The sequence below is a fragment of the Capsicum annuum genome, chromosome 1 (genome assembly GCF_002878395.1).
Source record: "Capsicum annuum cultivar UCD-10X-F1 chromosome 1, UCD10Xv1.1, whole genome shotgun sequence".
Classification (NCBI taxonomy): Eukaryota; Viridiplantae; Streptophyta; class Magnoliopsida; order Solanales; family Solanaceae; genus Capsicum; species Capsicum annuum.
In genome coordinates this window covers 229,064,026-229,075,634 of record NC_061111.1, presented here as the reverse complement: position 1 = coordinate 229,075,634, position 11,609 = coordinate 229,064,026, and the positions used below count along the sequence as shown (strand labels likewise).

The 11,609-nt window shown below is 27.2% G+C and overlaps 1 protein-coding gene across 2 annotated transcripts; it reads left to right on the top strand.

The window, feature by feature from the left end:
* The first annotated feature begins 8,282 nt into the window (after nt 1-8,282).
* On the top strand, nt 8,283-11,109 carry LOC107840352 (probable WRKY transcription factor 23). 2 transcript variants are annotated; one of them, XM_047414506.1, is made up of 3 exons: nt 8,283-8,944; nt 9,115-9,264; nt 10,544-11,109. In XM_047414506.1, exons 1-3 carry the CDS (start codon nt 8,478-8,480, stop codon nt 10,920-10,922), a joined length of 996 nt encoding a protein of 331 aa, XP_047270462.1. In that variant the 5' UTR covers nt 8,283-8,477; the 3' UTR covers nt 10,923-11,109.
* Nucleotides 11,110-11,609: the final 500 nt, after the last annotated feature.

Below are 11,609 nucleotides of genomic sequence, written 5' to 3'. Positions count from 1 at the left end.
CATTAGCGGAGTTTCAAAATGTATTATGTTGAAGAATATACATAACTTGATATGTATAATGTTAAAAATCAAATTGCATCAGGTGACTTTTATTTATTTTTTAAATAATATAAGTTCTTGAATGTTTTAATCTATACATAGTATGGTAATCTTATACATATTCATTTTATGTATTATATTATAGTTATGTGAATTATTGATTGAACAACTCATGCCAACTTAAGAAATAATGCTTTGTTATACACAACTCAATATGTATAAAAATGAACAAACAACAGAAATCAACCATATACTTGTACACTACTTAGTAATGTATGAGCGTTGAATTGAACAAATAACAGAATTTCATCACGTCCTCATACATTGCTTAGTAATGTATGAGGACTGAAGTAACAATATCTATATGACCTTAAATACTATTGTATGAGATGGTATAATACATTACCATTATGTATAATAGTTAGGCATCATTATAAAATACAAACAACAAATATGGAATTTATACTCCAACAACAAATATACATTGATTTTAGTCACAACGGGGAAGAGCATATCCTCAGAAATCAATGTGGAGTATAGGGGTGTCGACTTCGACTGCGAATGAACGGTCGTTTTCGACTTCTCTGCCGCTGTATTTAGTGGCGAAGTGACGGGGCTGTTGTCGGAAGGTTAGCCGAAGACGGTGGCAGGAATGTCGGAGTTTAAATTTGAATCATTACCAGCATCAAAGAAAAATTCGAATCTAAATTTGATTTGGTAAAGTTGAAAAAAAAAAAACTTAAAATTTAATGAAGAAGGTGAATTTTGTTTAGTTAATGGTTGACAACTGAAAATTTTGAAATTCCTCAGATCATGTTAGCTTGATTGTAGGCATAAATAAAGGAGCAGAGATATGGAGCAAAAATCGGTGCACCAAAAAAAGGAGCAAATAATAACATTTTAATATGTATGAGAAGGATGAGAGAGAAAGAGTAAATTTAAGGGATTTAAGTAATTACTATGAGATTTTTGTAATTACTTTTCTAATATGAAATTTTATGTAATAAGGTAAAGTTATCTTGTGTATATATGTAAATTTTAGATATATATATGCTTCGAAGCCTATGGACAAAAATGGGATGATCCAAATTGAACTTTATTTATAAGGAAAAATACCCATAACCCAACACATGGTATTGAAATTTCGAAAAGAAGAAAATTAACTTACACATTTTGATAGTATAAGAAATTTACACTATCAATCAAACTAATTATCTGTTTTAGTAGTGAATCATGAATTAATATATGTTACGTTTAGATATAAATTCACACGTCAGGAAGAGCCATCAATCAATAATCAATAAATATATAAAGCCTTTTACTGGTGATGTAGGGTTTCCACCGATCGATCGACTTTAGGTGGAGCAAAAAAGCAAAAGTGAAAGGCAACAAAAAGAAACAGGACCTGGATCGATCGAAGATCTTGTTGCTTCTTAAAAAGTGGAAAACCATACAATGTATCATTCTAGTAAAGCAACCACACGTGCTCTTTACCTTTTTTTTGATTGCTTCATTTTCCCACGCACACACAAAATATACACATACAAAAAAACAGGCCGATCGAATTTTACCGAAAAATTTTACTATGGACCTCATACACCACGTTATATTCATTAAGACCCTATTATTTTGACACATAAATTTTGTGGGGTTCATTTATCAGAACAGTTTCTTCTTCCTCTCTCTCCTTATTCCTTCCTCTATCTTCTCTTTTTCTTTTTTAGATAACTCATCTTTTTACTCTTTTGTTACACAGTTAATTTTTTTTTTCTTTTTTTAATTTTTGCTTTTCAAATTTTTTTCTTACTCATGAAACTAATCAAATTAATGATCTTTTTTTCTTTCTAATTTTTATTTGTAGATATTTACAATCAAATCAAATTTATATAGTATTTTTTTATTTTAATTTATTTATTTCACTTTTCTATAAGTTCATTTAAAAAAGAATGTCTTTTTCATTTTCTATAAAGTTTTTAATTTTAATTTTTTACATAATATGTTTAAAACCACAAAAGTTAAAGAATACTTGAATATATTTTATATATTTTAAATTTTAGACCAATTACGAGTCCGTTTGGACAGAATTGAAAAATAACTTTTTAGTTTATGTGTTTAAAAGATGAAAATAAGTGTTTAGAAATTAAGCAGATAAATGTTTGGATAGAAGTGCTGAAATTGAAAAAAAGTTGTGGATGTGCTTGATAAATAAGAGTTGTTAAACACTTTTTTATTATCAAAATGACTTAAATATTTTTAAAGTTGCTAATACCATAAATAAGTTGAATTATATATAATTTTTAATTATAATAATTCAAAAACAAAGAAAAAATGAAAAGGAAACTAGAGGAAAGAGACGGAGAGAAGAGACAGAGAGAAAAATAAAGAAAAATAATATATTTAAGGGCTGCAAATTTAGGGCATTGTTGAAATTGAAGAAAAATATACAGAATAAAAAAGTAAATATCTTGGTCAAACTAAAAAGAATTTTAATCTAAAAAATAAAAAGTTGGGGGTACCCGACGTCTCACTTTTTGTTTTTTTAAAATCAAATTTAAACTTTTTTTAAGTACTTTTTAATTCTACCACACATCTAAAAAAGTTAAAAAGAGATTAAAATTTGATTTGATGAGATTTTAATCCCATTCAAACGAAGTCTAAAAAATATTTTAATTTAATTTTTTATTTCTATTAATGATAGGGCAACTCTAAAATTTTAGAAAAAGAATATTAAGAAAATTAAAATTAATATTTAAATTTATTTAGGACCCACTCCATTTCTTGATCCTATCAACTTTAAATTTTATCATATAAGAGATGCCCTTAACAATAAAAAGTATGTGATGATACTTTAATTTTTAAATATTAGAGATGACTTTAATAATATTAAATCATAATAAATAATATCATATAGACTTACGAAAGATAAATTTATTACTTACGAAATTTAATTTCAAATTTTCAATATCCAAAATTCTTTATACTAACAAAAATTAAGAGAATACAAATTAAAAATATAAATTACCATTATGGCCTAGTGACAAAAAAATTAATTTGTTTATAAATATCAACAAATAAAAATTAAAAGGAAATAAAAACAAAGCAAAATAAGAAAAACTTCAATTTATTTAGTACATTAACATGAGGAAAAAAATAATCTGAAGAAAATGACAAAGAAAAAAAATAAAAATAAAGTTAACCCCATAAAAGAAAAAGAAAAGGGAAAAAGTGATTTGTCAAAAAAGAAAAAAAAAAACTGAAAACACAAAAAAATATAAAAATAAAATTACTTTAAGTGGTGGACCCCATAAAAATTATGTGTCAAAATAATAGGGGTCTCATGCAAATATGATGTGGTGCATGAGGCCCATACTAAATTTTTTCCAATTTACCCACTCTTTAGTGGCACTCAAATTTTATTCACATAGATTTTCAAGTTGAAGGTGAATTTTGTTGTGGTGATTTTTAGGGAGCAAAGAATGGAATAAAATTAACCAAAGTGGGAAGTTTAATTCTTTGAAGACGATCCACACATCTTTGTACTTAAATTGAGGGTCTTTCGAAAATATTTTTTCTACATCTATGAGTAATAGTATAATTTATGTATATTTTATTCTTTTCAGATGTGACTTATGGAATTTCATTGAATATATTATTAGTATTGATCATTTTTAGGAAGGAAAGATTGGAATAAATTTAATCAAAGTGTTTAATTTTAATTCTGCGAAGAGGATCCACGCATCTTTGGATGATATTATTTAACATCAAAAGAAAGATATGTTTATGAACACGACAAATTCATTAATTGACATAGAGTGAAATGACATTCATTTACATAAGCAATTTATATTCAAATTAAAGTATTTAATTCAATGTTTATAAACAGGACAATATCTATTGGTGCAGGATACTAGCTTAGCTAGTGTGAAATGACATTCATATAAATAATTCAGTCAAAGTACAAGTATCCATTAATAAGACAAATATTTTTCATCTCTCATCTCTCATCTCTCTTTTTTCTTTTATAAAGTGTTATTACTAATATATTCTACTACAAGATCCAACCTCAAATTTGAAGAAACCATTGTGGTCCGAGATCATTTTAAAAAGTAGACTTCTCTTTTTCCTTCTCAACCCAAAATAGGCATATTCAAACTTTGAAAATCTAATTCATTCAACGGTTGAAGTTGTGAAGGAATGGGTTAAATATCCTAATTAATCAGTAAGGTTCCACCTATAGGAATTTTTTTGTCCTCTATTTACAAAGTACTCTACTATTCTTTGGCCACTTAGGGTTCGTTTGGTAAAGTGTATACGAATAATATAAAATATGGTGTGTTAGTAATACTTGTGTTATCTATGCTTGCATTAATTATGCTTGTATTTTTCTTATACAATATTTGATTTGATGTATTAAAAATAACAAGAATTAATAATTTCTAAACAGTTTTTTTTAACAAAAATATCCTTCATATATATGTTGGAAAGGATGTGATTTTTTTTTAAAGGATAATAGTGTCTTTTAATCATGTTAATGTATGTATTTGATCCATTGCATTGCTAATACCATGAATTTTGAGGTATTAGTAATACACACCTCAATACACAATAGAGTGTATAACTAATGCAAGCATTAGTTAAACATAAGTTGCAAAAGTATACCAAACAAAGTATTAATAATACACATTAAACTAATACATGCATTAATTTTCTAATACACTCTACCAAACGACCCCTTATAGTCACTGATGTCATTGCATTGCTTTTTTTTCAAATAAAGTATTCAATTCATTTTAATTTGTTTTTGTTTGTAATATTTTTTTGATCCGGTTAAAAAAATATTTTTCCTTTTTCATAACTTTTTAATCAAAAGTTTCCTATCAAAAAAGGAATGCGTAGTTGGTTATCTTATATCAACTTTCAACTCTTTTTTCATAAGCTAGCTTTGGGGTTGAGTTAAAATCAATACTCATTATTTACATAGTACGAGAGCTACACCCATCTAAATACTTCGTCCATCAATATTGAACCCTCTATTATATTGTCCACGCTTCAATTAACGAGGTCTGAATATATGGAAAAATGTTAAGAGTCATACATCAAAAAAGGAAGAAACAATTGATCTCCTTATGGACTTAGACGATTCTCCTTTTATGAGCTAGTTTGTGAGGTTAAGTTCGACCCAAGATTTATTCTTTACATCTTTAATTCTAACTTTTACATTTATGATATCTTTAAAATCGTAAGATATATAATATTTGCATGTTTTACCTTTTGATTTTGTTCCTAAATAAGTGCATGTTTAAACTTTCGAAAATATTTTATCCTAATCTTCCTAATATGATATGTACCTTTAATGTATAACTCTTTATTTTAAATATAATCAATGTCAACTTAAAAAGAGGTACTATAATCTTATTTGGAGATAAGTTGGTAAAATTATATTTTATTTTTTAAGAGTTTAGTAGTTTATTTAGGGGCGTGTCTAGTTCAATTTCCAAAACATGCATTAGTATAAATAACATAAATACCAACCTTTTAAAAAATAATTATACTCTCTCCCACTTTTTTAATTACTTTACTCTCTCTTTCTATTAATATACATAACATAGTCAACATATACATAATATTCTGTGTATATATAAAATTTTTATAATATATTTAGAGAGTTGAGATTTTTAATAATATTAAAAATATAAATTATATATTTGTGTAATTTTTAATTTCTTTACACTACGATGACATAAAATAGCAATTGTTTTTAATCTCTGGAAACTGCAGTTTCAACTTCCAATCTTTATACTTTTTAAGATTGAAGCATATATATATATATATATACTAGATATCTGAGAGGCTCGTGTATATAATTTTTTTTTTCAATTCATATGACATGAATAAAATTTAAATTTAATTATATTTTTAATATATCTTTAGATATTTTATACTGCTAACTATTGTAATTTATAATACTTTTATGTAATTTTCAAATAATATATATTGTTCTTCTTGTCCAGACTTTTATGTATTGATAGTTAATTATATTTTACAAATAATTTAAGTTTTTAATTATTGTGATTTATAGTACTTTTTCTTCTATTTCAATTTAAGTGACACTGATGTTACTTCAAGAGTCAACCAAATATTTTATATCTTCAAATTTTTGTAAGTTATTAAGTATTGTGATTTACAATATTTTTTACGTATATTTTTTAAATATATAATAGATTTTTTTTTAGATTCTAAGTTGTTAACTATTGTAATTTATAATAATTTTTATACAGTTTTCAAATACTATGTATTACTCTCCTTATTCAATCTTTTGTGATATTGATAGTCAATTATATTTTTAAAATATTTTAAAATTTTAAATATTGTGATCTATAATACTTATTTTTATTCTAGTTAAAGTGGGTAAATTACGATTGAAGCAGCGAATCAGACATGTCTTAAATTACTTATAATAAACAATTAAAAATATATATAAAAAATTACTGTAAAAATACTTGTAAAAATTTCTAAGTGCGTCTCATATAAGACGTCAAGTTAGTTTAAAAAATTAAGAGTTAATAAAATTTTATACCTTTTTTATTAAATATTATTAATTTTTATTACGTAAATGACTTATAATAATTAATTAAGGTACAATAGTAAATCATGATTGAAGTAGCTCAAAAGGTTAATTTATCATTTTATGTCTATTTTATTTTTTAATTAAATATTATTACTTTTTTAAATATGTAGATGACTTATAATAATTGAGTATGAATGATATAGTAAAATAACAATTGCAGTAGCTAAAACAAATATGTCAGAAATATTTATTTTACTTTTTTTTATTAAATATTATTAATTTTTTAATATGTAAATAATTTATAATAATTAATTAGGGATAATATAATAAAAGTACAATAGAAACAACTGATGCAGACAGCTGAAGTAAGCAACAGAAACAGGTACATCGACCTGCTTATCCACACTTATTAGTAGTTAGAATATATTTTAATTTAAAATTATAAAATTATTTTATTTTTAACTCATATTAAATTAAAATCATATATATAAATTAAAAGGGATGAATTGATTATTTTTAATATGGGATGAGTTAAATTAAAACAAGTTGGCTCCAAAAAAGCGTAGGTATAAAATAAAAGTAGATGGATTATTGGGATCTGAAATCAAGCCGCAATCAACGATGATGTTCATACAGTAACCGGTTTACCGGTCAAAACAACCGTCTGAATGCCTCGACCAGTGTTCCTACTGCTGCATTAAAACGCCAACCAGCCCTTTCTTTATGCTCCGTACCATTTTATAGAAGTATTTTTTTTTTTTAAAATATAAAATTAATATAGTAAACTTTTGACAAAAACGAAAGAGAAACCTATCAATATTAGTTTTTTTTATATATTTTATTCGTACTATATATTATTTGAGGAAAACGGTGAAAAATAATTTTATATATTAAATTTTTTTAATGATCAATAAAAAATTCAAATAATATTTTTTTTTTTTTTAACATTTTCAATATATTAAAAATAAAAATTAGAGATTAAAGATTAAAAATATAGTACTCCATATTTTAAGGGGTAATTATTACAAACATTTTTCCGTTTCCTTCTCATTTTACTCTTGTTTATTAAATACTTTAAAAAAATTAAATAATATTAAAAATAATTATGTCTTTAATTTTAAAAGATGACTAAAAGTAAGTACTAGTAGTTTTAACATTGATTTTTTAAGTAATAATACATGGAGAGAATGTATTGTTCTCCGTTCACTTTTATTTATTATTAATTTTTTTAATATATTAATAAAATATAATTTTTAATTTTGTTTTTAATATTATTTTTTTATAAATTAATTTTAAAATATAATGTCATTATTAATTATTAGATATATTATGATAAAATAATTATATTATTAATTACTTTCTCCGTTTCACAATAAGTGAATTATTGAAGTAATTTTTGTGTTTCAAAATAAATGAATGGTTCACAATTCAAGGTAAATATTGAAAACTTTTTTCAAATTTGCCCTCCATTAAATGTGTATTGAGAGTGATGTATCATGTGTCTTTGCTTTTTGAAGAGGGTGAAAATGAAAAAATATGGTAAATTTATGTTTTTGTCTTTTTTTAACGTGTGTGTTAAAATTCAACAATTAACTTATTTTGTACAATAAATATGATAAATTAAAAATTTGATAAGTAAAAGGAGAAAGTGGTACTATACTAACCATACAAATGCTGGGTCTTATTACCGGCAGAATGCGGTCAATGTTTGTGTCGACTTTCACACAATCCCCAAATCTATCTCTCTAAAGTTGATAAAAGAAGGGAAATCCATCATAGTAGTGTTCCCACTATATATACACCTAGCCTAATAAATTCACTACTCTCTTAATTCCCCTTTTCTTGCTTTTATCTCTACCTGATTAATGAAATGGAAAGCTACAAAGAGATAAAAATTGAAGATCATCCAATGTATTACCTTGATAATAATTTTGCAGTCACTAATAGCCATTCATTTACAGGCCTAATCTCAGATTATTATGGTGTTGAAGGTAGGAATATTATGAATACATCGTCTTCTTTGGGGTTCATGGAGTTATTGGGTTTTCAAGATTTGATGTGTTCATCATCAGCTTCATTCTTTGAGTTACCAAAAGAAGAAAACTCCTGTCCTGCAGTTTGTGTATCTGAAGAAGTGAAGCCAACTGCAGGTGAAAGCCAAAATAAGCTTATAAGTACTGTAGCAGCAGCTAACGTATTCAATACGCCATCTACCCCAAACTGTTCCTCTATTTCATCCGAGACAAATGAGGGCCACACTAATACCACTCATGAGGATGCAGAGGCCGGGGAAGTACTAGATCATCAGGACCAACAACACACCAACACGAAACAACAGTATGTTGTTCTCATTACTTTTTTCCCCCACTTTAGCTAAAATACACTAATTTTACCTTTTTTTTTGTGCGAAATAAAAATAAAAATAAAAATAATAGCAGCTTAATATTCTCTCAATTAATCAATTTGCTAAGTAGTACTATTTTTGGGGGCTTGTGTGGGGAAATAAGCAGGTTGAAAGCGAAGAAAACAGTTAGTCAGAAGAAGCAGAGAGAGCCGAGATTTGCATTCATGACAAAGAGTGAGGTTGATTTTCTGGAAGATGGTTACAGATGGAGAAAATATGGTCAAAAAGCTGTCAAAAACAGCCCATTTCCCAGGTATATATAGACTATACATACTAATGTTTCTGTGTTCTGATTAATAAATCCCAAGGTCCAATTCCCCTTTAATTTGTAATTTTTTAATCAATCTATGTTTTCTAAATATTGTTCTAAGATAATGCTTAATGATGTTCACGGGGCTGGCTACCTTCTACTATTTGATTCCTTTATTCTAGATTGTCGGCATATACTCTAATTTCTTTCACTTGAACCTCCAAAAATTGTTTTGCAAAGCTATCTAATTAGTTTGGAGGATAACATATTTGCATGGCCAGTACTGGCCCTTTGTAAAAAGACCATTTTACATATCATACTTGACAAACAAGTTGAAAAAAGGAAATGAGAAAGAGAACCGGCTTTAGAATAAGATAAGATCATATTTTATCCTTGTACATGCATATTATAGCCTACAAGGTGAAAAGTAGTTGCATGTATCCTTTTGTGACTATTGTGTTCTAGTTAACTATTTTGTGTTGAAGGACGAGAAAAATAAAGTTACTGAATTACTTGATTCCGTTTTTACTTGTTCATTTTGTGCTACACACAACAACTTTATCCTTTTTAATTAGTTACATATGTAATGTATAATGTATTTATGATCTCTAGTAGTAAACCTAAGTTGAAAATGTTAGATTTTATTTGGTTCTTACATCGTCTTTGCCTCCTTTTTTTCTGCTTTTACGTTTCCTCATTTGAGTACTTTCAAATTCAAACATGTTACTTCTAAGTGAGACTAGAAATAGAATTGTACTCAACACTTCCCATGATATATAAGGGTACTGCAATGACAAAAATTAAACAGAGTTTTCTTTTTTTGGTTGTAAAAAGTTCATGATTGCTGTTTATAGCCACTTTATTTCTAATGTGATTTTTTTGTCTTTTGTAATTCAACTTGGGCTAGTTCTGATCAAATTAAATCTTGTGCTTTGTTAGTATTTCCAATTGTGGTTAACTTGTAAGCTGCTGCTCTAGCTAGGTAAAAAAGGAAATGAAATGCATGTCTCTCTCTCTCTATATATATTGTGATTTGTGAACTAAAAGACACTTGCATTTGTGGATATATTCCAATTGACAAATTGTATGTATATCATGACAAAGGCCCTAACGTTTACCACACTTTTATTTTGCACTTCAAGAAGCAAGAACCAAAAAATTGTATGATAAAATACATATGAATTTCATCCTTAAGTTTGTGGCCTCTTATTGCAATTTAGCATTAGGACATTACTTTTGTTAAGCCACCCTTGACTCTAGTATTATTGATTTATTGTTGCAGGAACTATTATCGCTGCACAAGCGCAACTTGCAATGTAAAGAAGAGAGTAGAGCGATGCTTCAGTGACCCAAGCATAGTGGTTACTACCTACGAAGGAAAACATACCCATCTAAGTCCCATGAATACGATCATGCCCCGCCCTAGCTGCTATCCAATTACTCCAGTACCCGCTTCACCTGGTGCCTTCCCTTTGCCGATGCAGTTCAATATTAATCAGTCCTTCAACAACTTGACAAGTTCTTTAGCCATGAATAATCAGCTTGATCATGCTGCTTTTGTTGCTCAAGGAAGGCGCTTTTGCACTTCCGAAATGCTGGGAGACGAGGGGCTTCTTCAGGATCTTATGCCCTCCACGTTGATTAAAGAAAATTACAGATGATGTATATTTTAATGATGCAGTCTTAATGTATAGAGGATAATCAGTTAAATAATTAGCATCTAGTACTATATGCGTTATAGTACTTTCTTTAATTATTAGCTAGTGGTACTCTTTTGCATTTCTAATATATTCATGCAAAACTTTCAGAAACCTTATGGCTCTAACAATGGCATTTTCGGATCCTCTATGCATGTGTATACTTTTCTGGCTCAGTAGTACTCGTTTCACTCTGATATTGTTTTCTTACTGTACTATTTCAAAAAAGAATTGAGATAATTTTGTATTTTCTTGATAAGCTTACGTAAGCTTTATACTTTATCTTTATCTATTTTGTTTGTTCTGTCCTCTTCAAGAAAATTGTTAATTGTAGAAAGTTGATCCTAATACGTTGTAGGAGCAACCTATTATGTAGATTAATGTGGCTAGTTGTTATGGCCTGCGTCAAAGGTTCAAAAATCAAAACCAGAAATTTGAAATATCCAAACAGATTAATTCCAAATCAAACTTAAGAATCCAATCCAATCAAAGCTTATTTGAATTGGATTTGGATTGTAATGTTTCAATTCGAAAATTCAAATCACAATTTTGCCCACCTTATAACCATAAGGATGTAACGAAAGTCCGAGCAGTAAGAGAATGTATATGTGGAGGCCTAAGGAATATTGTGTTTCAATGATCATGGGCTTC